Genomic DNA, 18739 nt, shown 5'->3' with positions numbered 1-18739 from the left:
TTATCCCTTGTCCCCTATCCCTTGTCCCCTGTCCCTTATCCCTTGTCCCCCGTCCCTTATCCCTTGTCCCCTGTCCCCTATCCCCGTCCTTTATCCCCTGTCCCTTATCCCTTGTCCCCTATCCCTTGTCCCCTGTCCCTTGTCCCTTGTCCCCTGTCCCCTGTCCCTTATCCCTTGTCCCCTGTCCCTTATCCCCGTCCCTTGTCCCCTGTCCCTTGTCCCCGTCCCTTATCCCTTGTCCCCTGTCCCCTGTCCCTTATCCCTTGTCCCCTGTCCCTTATCCCTTGTCCCTTGTCCCCCGTCCCTTATCCCTTGTCCCCTGTCCCCTATCCCCGTCCCTTATCCCCTGTCCCTTATCCCTTGTCCCCTGTCCCTTGTCCCTTATCCCCGTCCCTTATCCCTTGTCCCCCGTCCCCGCACTCGGCGCTGGAGCCTGCCCGGTCCCAGTGCTCGCACCGCCCCCTGGCGGCGGCAGCGCGCACTGCACCGCGCCCCGCTGCACCCGCACCCGAACCACCCAAAACTGGCTCAGAGCGAAAAAAAAGGGGAGGAAAGGCATTGAAATACTACTGTGCGCTTTTTGCCAAAATTTAACTTCAAACATGAATTGAAATTAATATTTTTACTTGCCAATAAGAGGAAGAAATCTTCTCTACAAAAATAAACTGTAGTAGATTTTTAAAAACCCCTTAAATTAGGTTATATGGCATGTTTTAGATTTTACATTAGTTATATACATCCAGATATTACTGAGGAGTTGAAAAAAATACCTTCATAGCTTTCAGAAGTTCCCATGGCATACAAAAGTGTCAGGGAAAAGGTGTTTAAGGTATTACAAATCATACTTTCAGACTCCTAGCACTTGTTTCTTTATTAAACTGACAGAAGGAATAAATATGAATAGAAAAGTCATACACTAATGATTACATGGCTGAAATGCAAAAATAACTTATGGCCAAATAAAAACAAAATAAATGAAAACTTCAAAAGATAATTTCAAAAAGAGGTGTAAAATGACAACATGCTTTGAATAAAGAAAACAAAGGGAAAGTGCTTGAAACAAAATCATTTTATGGAAACAACTGGTGAAATAATACAAGACCTGATGATGTATGAACTGTCTGTATAATTAGTATAAAATACACTGTATGATAGAATCACTTAGGCTGGGAAATACCTTTGAGATCACGGAGTGGGACACTGCCAAATCCTCCCTTAAACCACATCCCTGCTCCTGTGCCTTTGGGATTTCCTTCTTGAGGAATGTCCTGGATTCCTTTTAGTCTCCCAGGGGACTCTTGTCAGCTAGGCTCCTAAACAGGCCAAAATCTGTCCCCTGGAGGTCCAAGGTGGCAGCTCAGCTGATCTCCCCCCCTTTATTTGTCCAAGAATTCATGATTCCCTGTGCCCCAGACAGCCTTCATCACACTCAAGTCCTTCTCTCTCCATGAGCAGCAGGTCCAGCAGGTGCCTTCCCTTGCTGGCTTCCTCACCAGCTGAGTAGGAAAGTTCTCTTCCACTCCAGACACATCCTGGACATTCCTGTCCCATGAGAACAAGGGCCAGCAATTGTGAGACTTCTCCCAGCTGCCTCTCCATCCTGGGTGGGTGGTCTCTAACAGATTCCCACCAGGACATCTGCCTGTTGGCCTTTCTCTGGCTCCTACCACCAAACATTCGACCCTACTGCCATCATCCAGCTGAGACACGCAAAACAGCCCCTAACCTACAGAGCTGCCCCACTGCCTCTCCCTCCTTGCCTGTCCCTTCTGAAGAGTTTACAGCCATCTATTAAGCACTCCAGTTGTGTGAATCATCCCAGAAGGATGGCAGCTGCAGTCTTCCTGCTGCACAATGGCTTCCAGCCCCTCCTGTTTGTTGCCCGTGCTGTGTTCAGGGGTGTAGACACTCTTCAGTTGGGATATTGATCCTGACACCTTTTTTGGAGGAGAAGCCCTGATTTCTACAAGACTCTTTGGATGCATTTCCATGCCTTATGTCTTTGCTGTCACAGGGCTCTCTGCTTCATGACTGCATTGAGTCAGGAGCCCAAAGGCCCTGACTAGCACACACACTCCCTCAAACACTGGTGTGCTTCCCCCAGGGTTTCCTTGAGCAAGCCTGGTTTTGTCCCTTTCCCCTTTCTAATCTAGTTTAAAGCTCATTCAGTGCGCCTTGATAACTCAGTGGCAGCTACCATTGCTCCCTGCTCAGGCTGGCAGAGTTACAGCCCCTTCCTGCATGTCATTCCAGGCAAATTCCCATCCAAACTGTCCCACCACGCCCTGCTTGCTTGCATTGTTTGTGGTGCTCTCCAAGGGTTCCTTTACACACCTCTGGGCTGGGCCCTGTTGCCCCTGGCCCTGCCCATGTCCCCTCAGCTGCTGATGGCTTTTTCATGGCTAAGGAATCCCTCCTGTGTCGGGACCAGGGCTGCTCACCTTGACTGCATGTGTCTGTGTATACACACGTATACACATAAATGTGTGTGTAAAACAAACAGCTCAAAACGATTCCTCTGTGATATTCTTAATTATACAAACCTAGGCTAGATATCTTTAAGCAACAATCAGACCAGTTACTAGATCGAAGGTATTTTGTGATTTTAACCAGGTAGCAATTGAGCCAGTAATTTCCTCTCCAATAGATGTCTTAATCATAATTTCTCACATAGCTGAGTTCACATTTTATAAAGGACACTTTCCTAACACAAGAAAAAAAAAAAACAAAACAAACAAACAAAAAAAAAACCCCAAAACCAAAAAAAAAACAAAAAAAAAAATCCAACAAAAAAAAACCCAGAAAAAACCAAAAAGAAAACCCAAAAAAACTTGACCTAGAATAAGTTTTTCATTTTGCTTCTGTCAGGCTTTCTTTTCTTCAGTTACTGGGAAGCAAATGCTTACAGTAATAACTGTTGTCATGTTTTATCTCTTTTTTGTATTACCAAGATCAGGCTTTCATGTGTAAATAGATCAAATAATCTCAAAATTATTGCACTAAGGTAAATAACTGGATAAGATGTGCAATTAGTAGTACATTGTCCTTTAGGGTTTGTGCAGTTAGTGTATTAACAATTCATTTGTGTAGTTGTGAAACCATGCAAAGCTGTTGCCACTCAATCAAAAAATGGTGGGTTTAGAGTGTAAAAAGCTTACATGTGTAATTTTTTTTTTACCACTTAATGACACATAGGGGGAAGACACAGAATTCCTGCTAATGGTAGAATGGACACTGCAAAGGAAAGTAACTTATATTAAAAATAGTATTTTCTTAACAAATGTTGCTATCCTTATTTTTAAATTTCTCATGAGTGATTTATTGCATAGATATTAGTAAAAGCCTTTTCAGTTTGTCTTACTTAATATCATTTATTTTCAGTACCGAAAATAAGGGCATAATTAAAGACAAAATGATCATGATCACTCTGAATAAGAAAGCTATGAATATGCATTGATTCAACATTAGTATTTGAAATGCATTAGGTAATTATTGCTTAAAAAAAGGTTCAGTTTGAAAAGAAAGAGATAAAAGTTATACTAAAGAATTTTGTAGGTTGATTCAGAAACAGAAGAGCCCATGAAACCAGCAGTCATCAGATAGTCTTCCATTCCTGTTATGGTATTAAAAAATACAAAGCCTTAATGGAATAAGTAGCATTATTTAATCACGATGTGCAACACATTTTTTAAAGTCTCCAAGTATAAGCAAGAGAAGTATAGAATCCTGAAAGCATTCAGAAGAAACAGGATGACCTCAAAGGCTGAGATAATGGAAATGAGAATAAATATATTTGTGCTATAAATTAAGGACTTCAATTGCAAATTAGTAGAGACTGTGTAATGCCTGCTATGCCACATTATGATACAATCAGGAAAAAAAAACCTAGGACCAAAGGATTCTTTGATGTGGCATTTCCAGTAGAAACAGCAAATTTTACTGCTGTTCCGACACTTCCAGCCAGTTGTATTTCAGAAATCTGATTTTAACAGCAAAGGCACAGAGAAGAGTTAGTGTGATGAAAGGATAACTTGAACATCAGGAGAATGAAAATATTCTTCAATCACATAAGGTAAAATACCCTTGATTTGTTTAGTGTAACACCCCAGACATGGAGACCTGTACGATTTCCATCCAGGCAGCGCCTTGACAGCCACCAGCCACAGAAACATCACCAAAGCCAAAGGGCAATGTTGGCACATGCACAAAGTAATTTAGTGAACCCAAGAGGATTCCTAATCCTGTGTGCAAGGCAGTCAGACAACTTCTAGAAGTTACTAGTAAATTAAAATAAACTAATTTGGTTAGAAATTGAGTCTGATCTAATGAAGGAGCAGGTGATGTGACTGTGTCTGCAGTAATAGTGGACTGAACCACAAAGGAAGTGCCTTTGGGTTTAGGTACCTCATGTCAGAGCTGGGACAGAGTGTAAACTATGCAACCTTGTAGGTATTGAAGAGCCAAACTTAACTTCATGATACACAATTTATCCCTCTGACCTCCATTTTCGTCCAGGCTAAACAGGCAGAACCACTAAAATCAATTAGCTTTCAGCTGAAGTGAAAGAAACCTGGATTAGACTGCCTAACGCTCCTCCAAAGCTGGTTAGCAACATTACCCCCACACTGGATTTGCAATGAAGGTTGTGCAAAATTTACCTACTGAGGCAAGCCATGCAACTACTTAATTTATTTTTTTCTTGGAAAACTTTTTGTAAAACAATAGGCAGAAGACCTGCTAGATGTCTGGAGCTATAACACAGGTATAAGTTGAAGAGAGCAATAAAAAAGATGATTATGAGAAAATTACAGGCTAAAGATTTGACTGAGAACACAAGTAAATTGACCCTGAGTAAGCTTAGATAGACTACTGAAAAAGGCAGGGTAGTTGGCTCTGCCAACCACTGCACTCCTTCTGTACTTTTCAATCTGTTAGGATTAACTAAATCTATAGCAGAGACAGCAGCAAGTAAGATGTATCCACAAATGAGACAGTATGGAAGGTTCCAGCATTTTTAGGAATATTTTGAAAAGTTATCAAATGAAAAATCTGGACATGAATTATTATGATGTGTGGAGAACTTTAAAACCTTTCCATATCCTCTCCTCCAACTATTGTACTCATAAAGTTATTTTTAGCCAGTATGTCCACTGAAAACCATGAGCAAGAGTGATGTGCCTTATGTAAATAACTTTAAAATTCCCTCCTCACCCCAACACAAGTTCAGTGGATGGCTTCCTGACCACTGTGGCTCCTCAGGAACACCACAGAATTCTGCCACCCAGAACTTCACTAGGCAATGAAACAGAGGACTACAGGGAAGGGGTTTTCTTAAAAATAAAACAAGCTTTGGAAAGACAGATTCATCTGTATGTCCCAAAGGATGAAAACTTATGAAACTTAAAAATTGTCTGCCTCCTTCTAAAATGCAGATCCACCTGCTATCCAATCCCTGTAGACTCCATGTCCTAGCAGGGGCTCATGCTATCTGACAGGGCTTTACAGCAGCACAGGGACAAAGATCAGATTGTTTTCTGACAGAAGGTAAGCTTAAATTTAAATACCGATTCAGTGCTTTTGTTACTCTTGCTGTTTAGGGAGCTTAGTGAAAAAAGTAACATTGTGTTTTCACATAGTCTTAAACATAAGATATTCAAATGAACTTTCTAAACAAAAACACACATCTGACATGTAAGGCTGGGTAAACTTCAATGTAAGAGATATACTCTATTACTACTCATCCAAAAGACGAGAAAATTTCTACAGGTTTATGTTTTCCTACACAAAGAAATTTGACTGTTTCAAAATTCAGATGTGTCAACAGTGTCTTATGGAAGTGGAGAGTCTCTGCTTCATTTTCTTTTAAAGAATCTGAGAGCTGGAAGAGGGGAGATAACAAGCAGCAGGACAGTTTAAAATGAACTCTAAGTGCATCTGAAAATGACGCATCTACAGCAACCTTTCAACACTGATGATTTGTCCTATACATTTGTCGCTTTTCCCCCCAACTTTTAACACAGGCATGTATACAACAGAAGTTTCTAATTTCACAGTATTGAGTGGGCATCAACCAAAGCTCCACTCCAGCATCACTCACAGACTGTAGAATTTCAGGCAGAGAAGCATAGTGACTTTAATGTAACAGCAGTTCCATTCAACCTGACTTACCCTGATCTGACGTTTACCCTTAATCTGACGTTTTCCACTTTGATGAAGCAGTTAATGTTACATTAGAAGGCAATTTTATTATATAAAAATATTATTTCATTGTGATATAAATAAGGATTTCTTTGCATAACCTCTGACATGAAAACACATGAAAACTCAATGCCTCAATTCTTTCCTAATAGCTTTGGTGTTGTGTTGATAACTTGGTTTAGGAACAGCTAGAAAAATGCCCAACATTAGAAACCAAAATGAATACTTAGAATGAAATAGGAACATAAATATTACCCTTCCTGGAGAAAAAGACAATTTTCTCATTAAGTCTGTATGAGAGCTCCACTATATACTGACAAAGAAATAAAGTTCATTAAAATCTGTTGAAAGCTGACAACATACTAAGCAGTGTGTACAGATACCAGACACAATCTCATTAACCTTCTTCAGGAAATGGGGTGCATTATTAATTTCCAAGTCTTGCAACTTCATGACAAAAAAAGAAGTTATCCTAGGTCAGGAAGGAACATCTAAGCCAGTACCTTGTGTTTGCAATGAACAATCCATAGCAGACTGTGAGACTGAGCATGTAAAAGGGATGGGAGAGTGGAAGGAAAAGTAGAATATTGTAATGCCAACAATCAGGCTGACACAGTAAAGTTACAAAGAATATAGCTGAGTACCCAGGGAAATATGGATTATAAAATCTCATGTGAAAAATGCAAACCTTGGCAAAATCGCTTTGCCTCATGATGGGAAACAAACCTGTTTAAGAGAGAGCCAAGTGATCCATTTGGAAGTTGGCAGTACGTAACAAAGATTGATGAAACAGTAGTGCTTAAGCACAGCATCTGAACCATGATGCCCACGCTGTCCTGTCCCTTTTACTCTTTCACATATTGGTGAGAGCATCTCTGCATTTTGAATTACCAGGTGACAAATGAAGTACTGCTAACAAAAGGGGGCATCAGCATAACTGCTGAAGTGTCCAACTGTACTGTAACCCTCATCACAACTAAAGATTTCTCTAACAAGTGTACTGTAAAAACACAATTTGTCAATTTCTAAAGTAAACATGTAAAAAGGAATGAAAGGTTTCTTTGTCCTAAGAAGTAGATCTGCACAAATTATAATATAGCAAAGAGTTTTGTTCCATAAATATATCCTCTAAACTTGAAGATATCTAAGTCAAACCATCACAATCCACTGCAGCTGTAAGTTTCATAAAATTAAGTGACTTTAATTTAGCATAGTAGTTTATTCCTCACCCATTCATGTTCAGTGTTATGAATGAGTCAATTACAAAGTGCCCCCAGGTCTTTTAAGTTTAGAACATGCATTGTACCACACTACTGCATCAATAAGAAGAACACTCTGAAACACTGCAATGTCCTTAGTTAAAGGAAGGGCAACAGTGTTAAAATCACTGCTTGCAAGTGTAGCTTGGAGAGAGACTTACCTTTGCCAGCATTTCTAGGAGGAAGAGGAGGAGCATCAGACGTTGGAGAGGTGGGTGAGTCTGTGCTTGCAGAAGCAAAGATCTGGTTGGTAAAGGCTCCGTAGGAGAGTCTTTGCTTGTCTCTGGGAGTGCTAAATGAAGGGTGAGTCAGTTTGTCTTGGGGAGAAATGCTTGAGGAGTGACAAAAGCTTTGGGGTCTTGGAGATCTTTCCTTTTTTATAGGACTAGGCTGTGAATAGAAAAACAAGATACAGCTGTCTAAACACTAATTATAGTTAGTAAGCTTGGAAAATAGCATACCAGAACATAATTTAGTGAACATGAGCCTAGTTTTTTTTCTTTGTTTGACAAAAAATCCCCATTTCTCCCTTTTTCAGCAATTCAACCTGAAAGGCTCTCTCTTCTAAATGAAAATTAAGATTGTACCATCAGCAAATCATCATGAACACAAAATTAGATTTAATGTTAAAGCAGGAAATACACACTAATAATATACTAAATAAAATGCCAATAAAAGCCTGGCAAGTTTTAGAATGTAAGAGTAATTTTCAGGGAATAGAGCATGTTACTCAGACTAGACAATTATCCTCAAGTATAAAATCTATTACTCCACTGATGCCTAGTAGAAATGAAAAAACTCTTCTGACAGATCAGATTTATTTGGTCCCTGAACTAGCAATATAATCCATGATACAGCTCTTTTTAAACACATCTAATTGCTCTTTGAAGAAATTTTACACATTAGCTTTTGGCTGCTGTACGTTAATGGGTGCATATGGAGCATGATCCGTTTCCCTGCAGCTCTGGTTCAGGTTATTATCTTCAGCACAGCATCCCTCATCCTCCAGAGGCTCCTCACACAGATGATTATTTTGTTCTCTACTGTCCTTGAGGACATGCAAATTACTTTGGTTTCTGAATTTTTCAGTCCCAAGTGTCACAGAAAATGAGAAGTTGTCCACATTTCTTTCAGCGGCACTCATATAAAACAGGAGAGGTGTATTTGCATTTATTGCAGAAATAGAGCACACAGTAATTAACTGACTTGCTAAAGTAGGACACTGAGGCTAATTTTTCACATACTCTAGGATGGCAATTATTCTATGCCCCCAAGTTTTGCCTTTCTATTACTTCAAGTTTTTTTTTTTTTAAACAAGAATAAATAGCATAGCATGGTTTATGAAGAATAGAGTTTTTCATTCAATAACTAGGTTTTTAATGAATTTACAGAAAAAATAAGTATGTAAGCTTTGGATTTCCTCCAGTTAAAATTTAACAGCCCAGAATCCTGAAGAGGATGAAGCAACAAAGCAGTCCAGATTTGCTGATTTATATTATACTGTATGTCCTGTCAAAGTCAAACTTCTGAAACAGCCCATAATAACTAGGTTGACAAAGTATATTCAAAAAGCACTTAGGCAGTCTTTAACACAGGCCTCAAAATTAGGTTCCCCCCCTCCCCGCGCCAAAATATCTGTAAGAAAATAAAAGGCTAAAGGGGATCTCTAATTCCCATTTATTTCCAGGGAGCAGAGATGTTAACTGTTTTTGTGCCAAGCTGTATCAGTGATTCACACTCACCTTATCGTCCAAGTCATCGTCACTCTCATCAATTTCTTCCTGCCGAAGATTCCATTCATACTCCACATGCACGTGTGGGTTTAGCTTTCCTGCCTTGGCTTGAGAAAGCTGAAAGAAATAAAAAGCCTTACTAAAATACTTTTGGTGTTAATTAAGTTAATTTTGTAATGGCAAGAAATAAATTGGATTTTTTAGAAGTTTAAAATTATTCCATACTGAAAACAAAAACAAAGCAATTTCAGGGCAACCATGCAAACATCCTTCATTTATGTGAGGTACAGAAAAACAGCTAAAAGGCAAAAAGGAAAGATTTTCTCAAAACGGGCAGGAGACACCATGTTTGAAAATCATTTGAAAAGATGACACGAAGAAAAGGCATATGCACAAAAGCAGAATTTATCTGGAGTCCTTCTTTCCAAAAAGGAAAGGCAAAACCTATTTATAAATTTTGGTACATACAGCTGCGGCCCCATCAAAATCACAATCCTTGTACTCAAATCAAATGAAAAGATATTTACGTTTTATTTAGCTATTTCACCTCTCTCTCTTCCTGGATGAGGCCAATATGTCTTAAGCACAAAATTCCTCGACTTCGCCAGCCGAAATAAAGTATTTCACATTTTTATAAACTACCTCAATGATCAGCAAAAAAACGAATAGAGCAGTTAATGGTTATTCTGAGGAGATAAATTCTCCTTTTCAGTGTCTAGATCTTCCATCATTATTTAGTCCTTATCATGCTTTAAAATGTAGTCTACTTGATAGTAGTTGATTCAGGAGTGCCTTTAACCATCTTCCTGAAATAAAATTTGGAATAAAGACAGTATTTCCAATCTGTTATGTAAGTATTCATGAGCCCACTTGAGCCGAAACTAAATTTAATTACACAGTTAAGACTCCAGTTATGCAACAGAAATAAGTTTGGTACAGCTAAATTTCACAGTGCAAGCACCTAGTTACTTATCTTGTACTTTTTTACTGCCCAAGGCAAATAGTGTGTTCATTCATGTTTCTTTTTCACTCTTAACTCATTGCTGCTTTGGAAAAAATTGCAGAAATAATTTTCCTCTTGAAAAGAAAAAAAAAAAAAAAAAAAAAAAAGCCTAAATGTTCTATGAGAGTTAAGTGAAATAATCACTGAGGTATTCATGGAATTTGGATCACTATTACTATTAACTGCTAGATAAGCTCACTGATAACATCCATATGACTCTTTGTTCTGTAACACAGCCAGTTGGTCCACATTAATGGCAGATGTAAGTTTTTAAAAGGGATACCATAAAGAAAAAAAGCAATCCAGCCCAATTGTGTGCTGCAGAGGTGATCTGCCTGATCCATTGACAGAATACTCAAACCACTGGAAACAGCACCTACATACACAGCAGACATGGCATTAACTGGGAAGCCAGTCCCACCTTATCAACAACACCACAATGCTGATGTACATCCCCAAAAATATGTAGTTTTTTTCAAATTTGTGAAGGACAATGTCTTTTGATTATTCAACAATTAATTCATGATAAGAACTTTCAACTGGCACAGGAAAAGTATTAAAATTACCAGCTGCAGAGCAGAAGTAGATATCCTCAGATCACCAAAATTAGGAAAAAGAATAAACAGAAATAAGTGGGAAATGTTTTGTAAATTCTCCTGGTTTTGTCTTGAATGTGAAACTGCCACAATACTTAGATTTTTTTAATACTTTGACAGTAATTAAATTCACTTGCCTAGTAAATGCATGCTGGTGGCACCTTAGAGGGCCAAGAACAAACAAACTGGTTGGTCAGATGTAAAATCCTTATTCCTGGCTAAAGCTTCAGAGGAGTACCTGCGAAAATCCTTAACACCTTTATTTCTTGAACATCAATAATATTTTTGAGTGGTGTCTGTTAACATCCCTCACACATTCTCAAAATTCCAGGAGGTTTTTGATTCGATTATGTTCAATAGAGGGACAAAGTGCCACAGAAGCTGGTGTACTACAACTTCTGATACAACAACTTCCAGACATTACACTTAAGCTTCTTCCTCCTTTCAGTAGAGTATGTTGTTTCAATTCTCCTTATAAAAAAGACTTGCACCATTTCTGAACTATCTGTCCTGTTAAATAATCTGAAAAAAGCCATCGCAGGAAAAGACAAACAAAGATCCTGACCTAAAAGGTCTTGACAGTTTTAATATTACAGGGGTTGTTCAGTACTCCTGGTATAGAAGTTTAAGAAGAACTTTTGAAGCGATGAAGCCCAAATCTCCTTGAATGATGTATTTATTGACACATCTGACCCTCCAGTATTAAAGGTCTTCAAATACACTGGTTAAAATAACTAGTACTGCCACTAGAAAGTAGATCTTTTTCTTAAACTGTTACAAAGAAAATTACTGTTGTGTTTTAGGTAAGAAAATAGTCATCTGTGGTAGGGCCTTCAGATCAACACACAGCCAGCTGACAGCAATACCACGTGAGATGCAGTGGTAATGATATATTAAATATATCACATTTTTAAAGAAGCAAATATTCCCCCTTGCCTTTGCCACCCAGGCTTGGTTCTTACCAGTTCCTCACACTGGACAGCTTTCAGTCTTTTGGCTGTGTCCAGAGCCGTCTCTCCAGCTTGGTTTACTACAAAATTAACAAAACAAAAAAGAGCAATTCTTTGTGATGTCTTGAGAAACAATTTATTGAATTTCATTACTTATAGCACAGTAACTTCTAAAAGTGCTCAAAAATGTCTGTTTACTCTATAGCAGCTGCAGCTCTTAAAGATTCCACTCTAAGTGCTCATGCACTTCATGTATCATCAGGCTCTTTGTGAACAGCAGATCTGCTGCAACAGTTCCCAAATCCCTTCTAACCATCCTTGCAGAGAACACAAAGAAATGCAGTCACCTCAGTCGCACTCAATGCCTTTGCCAATAAACTCTTACCTGAATAAGCAGGAGAAGCAAGCAGGCAGGATAAAGCAGCTCAAAAAAAGAAAACTAATTCTATGACTTAAAAAAAAAAGAAGTAAATGTTGATCAAAGCAGATTTTACTTAGAGGCTTGAAGCCTTAATTTGAAGACATTTGAACAAGAATAAATTTAAAACTTTCTAGTTTTGTCTTTATCAAAGCTGTAAAATGGTTTACAATTTAAAATAACACCTGGTAAGAAAGAAGTTGATATCTTGATATCTGAGTCTGATGGGATGTCCTCAGGCACAGCATCTAATGGAATCCTTCCTAGATGCTCAGCAAGTCTCAGTAAACAAAAACAACTCTCACATCCAATGTGGATAAACCCTAGGTAAAATGCACTCTCACAGTACATCAGTAAATGCTGTGGAGCTGGAACAGAGAATGCTCCACAGCACATCCAGATTGTAAAGTATTTCTGTGATCAGGAACTTGAAAATTATCAAACTGAGATCTATAATGTCAGTGTGAAATATTACACAGAGAATGCCAGTTAGGAATCCTAGAATTTACAAAGCAGTCTTCTAGAAAGGCCTGTGACTTTGAAAGAATTCAGATCCCTAGAAGAAGGATTTATTTATGGAAAGATCTATCAGAGATGGTTCAATATGAAAAGGAATGAAAATATAATACTTCTTATGTGCAGTTAACACCTAGATAGCTTAAGGACTACATAAATTCCAAACTTTCAACTTTTAAGTATACACCTGATATTTCAAGGTCATTTGAGATCACTCAAAAGAATCAACAAAAAAAGCACACCATCTTTCTCACCAAAAAAAAACCCCACAAGAAACAAGGCACCAAAAAGGTGTGAACACTCCTCTAGCATCTACCTAGGAGAAAGTTCAATGGAAGGGCCAATAAAGGACTTTAACTTGCTCAAATAGCTTTCCCATTATAACTGCCAAAAATGGTCATATTAAATTCTCTGACTTATGGTAATACTGGAACATATTCTAAAGGTCTATAAAAAGGCCAAGGAAACCAGTGACTTCTGCCACTAAACTATGAACTTCAGTTTATACAACAGTTCTTTACCAGGCAGTGGAGGAAAGTAATGGTGATGAAGAAAAAGGGAGAAATAAAATCCAGTTTGCATCAGTTGTTAAAAAAACTTCTCTCCTATACCACAAACTGACTGAATGGAAATGTTTTATAGATATAGATATATATATAGACCACATTTAACTCCTGGGCCTAAGAAGCTGGATTCATGGGATACTTTCCTAACTCAGGAAAAATGGGATCAGCTTTTTCAGCTGCCTTTCAGCTTCTCTTTGCACCTACCTGTGTGTGGGACAGGTGTAACACTTGCTGCACCTGTATCAGTTCATTTGTTACAATGGCATACCAAAAGTTTAACTGAAAATAGAATCTCTGTTTGCTCACAGTTAGGATAATCTCTTGTTCTCTGGCTGGTCTCCCTTCCCTAATCAGTGGCAGTGTTGGCTGGGGTGTGCTGGATGAAACCACAGCACCCGCTGCCATTGACATCAACAGAAGAATTAAATGCATAAAGCCCATGTACCTTAGAGTGGAATTAAACATTTGAAGCATTATAAAATACAAGTTCTAGAATAAACAATAAACCTAAATTCCAGGCAGTTTAAAATAGGTCAGAAACAGAACTCTGAACTCTGCTTAGGGTTTGCCATTAGTATTTCATATTAGAAATGTTTGTCACTATTATCTTCTAAGAACTCAGTTTCTTAACTGAATGTTTCCTTTAGGCTTTTTGTGAAAAGGTCTTCATCTTTCTAACAGTTTTATTTTAGAAGTTTACTTACCACAGAGAAATAAAACAGTGGCTAAAATAATGGGAAGAAATTTTAGAAAATCTGTATTTCCTGGTTTTAAAGACTGTAAAGAATGAACTTACCTAGATCAATAGTTGGCTTCCCCCTCAAAAGCAATTTCAAACACTCAGGCTTATTATATATACTGCAGTAGTGTAGAACTGTATTACCCAATGCTGTTTGTTTGTCCAGGTTTCCACTAAAAAAAAAAATACAAAAAAACCCAAATATTCAAGAAGAGTATAGTATCTGTGGTATTCATTTCAGATCTATCATCCATATAAATAAAAACTTTACTGGACAAATATGACGACAAAAAAAATTAAATCAAACATTACTTTCAAAGACTATGAAGAATTCTTCCAAGGACACTGGAAATACCTAAGCTGTGATTGAAAAGGACTGAAAACCTACAGATGTTCATTCAAAAAACTAAAGATGTGAAACTCAGAGACTCAGACCTCTCCAAGGTCATGCCAGTTGCCACTTCACTGCAATTCTTTTTTCAAACATGCTAAATTAGCCCAACAGAAATATCTGAATAATTCTGATACAGTTAAAATAGGTTAATAAATCCCATGCAGTCAAGGAACAATCAAGAGGGCAGCTGTGAGAATGAATGTAAGGACAACACACCAAGCTAGGGTAAAACCAGATGTGCAAAGGGGCTCACAGGGCTTTTAAAAAACTTTCTTTAGTTTTAAGTTCTAAACCCAGGCTTTTCAAAAACTCCTACTGACATTTTGGGAACAATAAAATATTTTCATAAACCAGAAAAGCAAAGCTCAGGAGATGACAGCTTTTCCCACTGTTACCCATACTGGGCAGAGCTCACAGGGTTGTAAAGATGCTCCTAAAATTGAGACTGCCACAAAAACCCACACAGCAGACAGAAATACACACAAGGTTACAGCTGTCTGAAGAAACCATGAAGCTTTATAACTAAAAAAAATAAACTAAATAATCATCCAAAATAAAAAAAAAATCCTTTAATAAGGCTGAAAATAGTAATTTGGACTTCTAAAACATTTTTCAAATGATGATCTCAAACAGTTTGAAAATACTGGAATGTTATTTTTCATTTGTTACTTTAATAACACTCTCCTATAATGAGCACTCACACTTTTCATTAAGGTTTTTTACTTCTATGAACACAGCCTTTGACAACAAAGAAGAACTCAGCCAATAAACTAGATGTTGAAAATTACTAATTAAGAAATTTATGTTCCCAGTAGCTTTAATACAGTTTATTAACTTCTGTAACACCTTTTTCAAAGTCAATCTAGCATCTGTTCATAATTTTCTGAGAAAAAGCCTTGTTTTCTACTCTTACAGTTCCTTTGCACGTGTCCTGAATTTGGAACATTTACCTGCCATCCCTCCTGTACCTGAACTATTTGTTTGTATGGCTTCATGTCATCATGTGCTCTAAATCAATGTTCTCTCATGCACTACAGACTTTTTCCTTTCATCCTATTTTTATGTAACTGCTTTCAATGTTTTTAATCTACACATCTTTCCTTTTGTCAACTGATCAGGAGCACAAAGGTCAACTCAAAGGAACTAAACTATTCTCTTTTGAAATTTATCTAAGGAGAAAGATAAATGATGAGCAAACACTGTCCAAGGCACTGCCAGGATAACTCTGAACATCCACAACTGTCATGCACAATTTAATGAAAAGTTAGCAATCCATACCAGTTTTGTACAAGGAAGTCAACCAGATGGAGAGAGGTTTGGTCAGCAGTCCGGACTGCTAAGTGAAGTGCTGTTTCACCTGGCTCCTAAACACATGTAAAGAGAAGTTAGATTTCAGTCTTATTTCTGCAAAGCTTGTGTAGCAGACCTATGAGATATATCTCACTCACTCTTTACAAGTCTTTCAAAAGAAAAATATTAGGGAATTATGATGAAAATGATCTTTTTTAATTTCTGAAAGACACCATGTGCTTCAAAGGAAATGACAATACATTTTCTGAGATCTCAGCTTTCCTACACTCAATTTTCACTTTTCCCAGCTGGATGGAAAAATCCTGAGAAGCCTTTAACCATTTTATCTACCAGTAACTGAAAGGGATCCTGTCAAGGAATACTGAGTATGTTTGCAGTACTTGTTGCTTTACAACAGCCTGGTGAGCACCAAGCAAAGTCACATTATTCTATGCACCAAGCACAGTCCCACATACATTAAAACTCCTACAGATTTGCAGTGAAGGTCAGGTAGACCAACCTCTCCACCTAAGCAGGGCCACTGAGGACTGGTTGCCCAAGACCACATCCAGATGGCTTTGGAATATCTCCAAGGGCAGAAACTCCGTATTCCTGGGCAACCTGTGCCAGTGTTTGGTCATTCTCCCAACACAAAAAGGTTTCCTGATGTTCAGAGGGCACCTCCTGTGGCCCAGTCTGTGCCATTGCCACTGGCACCACTGGGCTCCCTCTTTCCTCCCTGCAGGTATTTCCATACAATGATGAGATGCCCCTGAGCCTCCTCACAGCTCAACAGTCCCAGATCTCTGAGCCTTTCCAGGTGCTCCAGACTCTCAGACACGTTGTGGCCCTTCACTGCGTTCTCTCCAGCATGCCCAAGTACTCTTGTTGTGGGGAGCCCAGACCTGGGCACAGCACTGCAGCTGTGGCCTCAACAGTGCTGAGTGGAGGGAAGGATCACTGCCCTCCATGTGCTGGCAATGTGTCCCCTCCTGCCTGGAATGCCACTGTCACCTCTGGCACAAGGGCACCCTGCTGGCCCAGGTTCACCTTGGTGACCATCAGGACCCCCAGGTCTCTTTAGGCAGAGCTGAGTGGTTTTCAGCACAAAGCTGGTGCCTGGGGCATTTCCCCCATAAACAGGGTTTCTCCTTTTACTTGAATTCAATGATGCTTTATTTTCTATACATATCATATGCATTAATGCATTGAAATAGAAACAGAAATGCTGCTTATTTCCATTTAAAAGTTACACAAGAAGTTAATCTAAATTTATATTTCATTAACTCCTATTGATCATAAAGAACAATTAAAAAAGCACATCACAGTATATATACCTAGAATTAAAGTCCTAATTTAAAAAATATTATTTTATTAAACATCAGAAAATTTACTCTGATAGTAAAGAGGAGAATGCTGCTATAAATGCCCTAACTGCAAACTACATTTCAGCTGTTGCTCATACCTTTCTAGATATCACAGCCTGTAATAGCTGGGAAGACTGAGGAGCTAATTCTGTGGAAACTGCTGTGGATGACAAATACAGAAAGCTGGCCTTGCAGTCAAAGAATTTGTAATGTGTTTCCATGATAAGCACTCTGTGATAGCTCAAATGCTGAGACTATACTGAACTTACTCCTTTCACTGAACACAGGCACTGTGTCCTTTCCAACTTAGCTATTTTCACACAACTTGTTGAATACATCCTCTGATACATCTCCAGGTTGGGAGAAAACATTGCTCAGCAAGTGGGTACAAGGCATCAATTATCTATTATAAATAAAAACAGGCTACTTTGCTCATGATTAACATTTATCCATGGATAACTGAGGTCAACCTGGACTGATTTTTCCAAAAAGCTGTTACTGATTTCAGAAGGAAGATCAAGTACTCAGAACTTGATATACAAACGCACATAAAAGAACCTTCCAGGTTCCAGTACCAAATTGTGTTTCTGTAAATGTCTCATCAGTCATCAGATTTATTCTTTCCTTGTCTACAGAGACTTGCCGACATTCAGTAATGTGTTCCTTCAGCCACTACTTTCAAAGCAGGCATGATACTGTATGTGGTACCAGGTGACCCTGGGTTATCAAGTCTGTTCTTTGGGACTTTTCTAAAAGAGACACACTGCAGAACAGGTGCTTTTCAATGCACTGTAGTGGCACTGAAACAGTGTATGATATCACTATTGCATTTCACACTCCTTTAGTACAATTGATGACACAAGATAAAGTGTTCTTTTCCCTCCCCACAAAGATGCTACATTAAGGAAAGGAAGAAAAAACTCATCATTTTCATATGTTATTTATTTTGTTTTATCATCTAAAGTAGCAGCCCCATATCCTGGGCATTTTACAAATACACATGATTTAAAATAGTAATTGTTTACCTGATAAGCTTACCTGTCCAGGCTCCAGCAGTGGCTCCATTAGCTCTACCCCCTCTGCATAGACTTGAATTAGTGCAAGTAAATCCCTGGATTTGACAGCCTCAAGTAATTCACTCAGTTTAGCTGCTGCAGATGCACAAGTCTTCCTAGAGAACTTATGATCTACATATTTAGCAGTGATAAATTCTTTACGTGCAGTCCTGTGGGGTGTGAAAATAGAGCTTGCTTTAGAAATTTTTAGAAAAATAGGTCAATGATTATAATTTAAAATCACCTTGTCTAATGTGGAAGCTGAGAAAGAAAAAAGAAAACTATCTGATAAAAAGTGTGTTATTTATTGTTCTACTGCATGCCTTTCTTGCAAACAAGCCCCAAATATGGAACATTGTAAATTTTATCTGGTCTTCTTGTTATATACAAAAATTACTCTGACTGTGGGGACTAAGACCAAAGAAAAAGCAGAGCTAGTGCCATTTAGTCCACCGTGTTTATCATCTGAGGGTTTACTACATAACTCAAAACCATTGAAAAGTTGAATAATGCACCTTGAAACCCAAACTAAGAGTTTTCTACACAGGGAAGCTGAGGTAGTTAAAATGTGACTATGTGACTGGAGACTGAACTTCTATGAAGCTCCACAGTGTGAATAAAAACCTCCAATCCTGCCATCCATGCTTGCCCCTGG

The 18739-nt window shown here is 38.4% G+C and overlaps 1 protein-coding gene across 8 annotated transcripts in view; it reads right to left on the bottom strand.

The window, feature by feature from the left end:
• The window catches only part of ASAP1 (ArfGAP with SH3 domain, ankyrin repeat and PH domain 1), a 127287-nt gene that overhangs the window by 18951 nt on the left and 89597 nt on the right, over positions 1–18739 (bottom strand). For all 8 annotated transcript variants that reach the window (XM_077782038.1, XM_077782031.1, XM_077782040.1 and 5 more), the window contains 6 exons: positions 18068–18254; positions 15651–15736; positions 14036–14151; positions 11752–11819; positions 9200–9307; positions 7619–7847 (listed from right to left, as the gene is read on the bottom strand). In XM_077782038.1, coding sequence (XP_077638164.1) covers positions 7619–7847; positions 9200–9307; positions 11752–11819; positions 14036–14151; positions 15651–15736; positions 18068–18254 — 794 coding nt within the window. The remainder of the gene's footprint in view (positions 1–7618; positions 7848–9199; positions 9308–11751; positions 11820–14035; positions 14152–15650; positions 15737–18067; positions 18255–18739) is intronic.

This window comes from Lonchura striata, chromosome 1, assembly GCF_046129695.1.
Source record: "Lonchura striata isolate bLonStr1 chromosome 1, bLonStr1.mat, whole genome shotgun sequence".
NCBI classification, from domain to species: Eukaryota; Metazoa; Chordata; class Aves; order Passeriformes; family Estrildidae; genus Lonchura; species Lonchura striata.
Note: the sequence above shows the minus strand (reverse complement) of the source record. Positions and strands in the feature narration are given on the sequence as shown.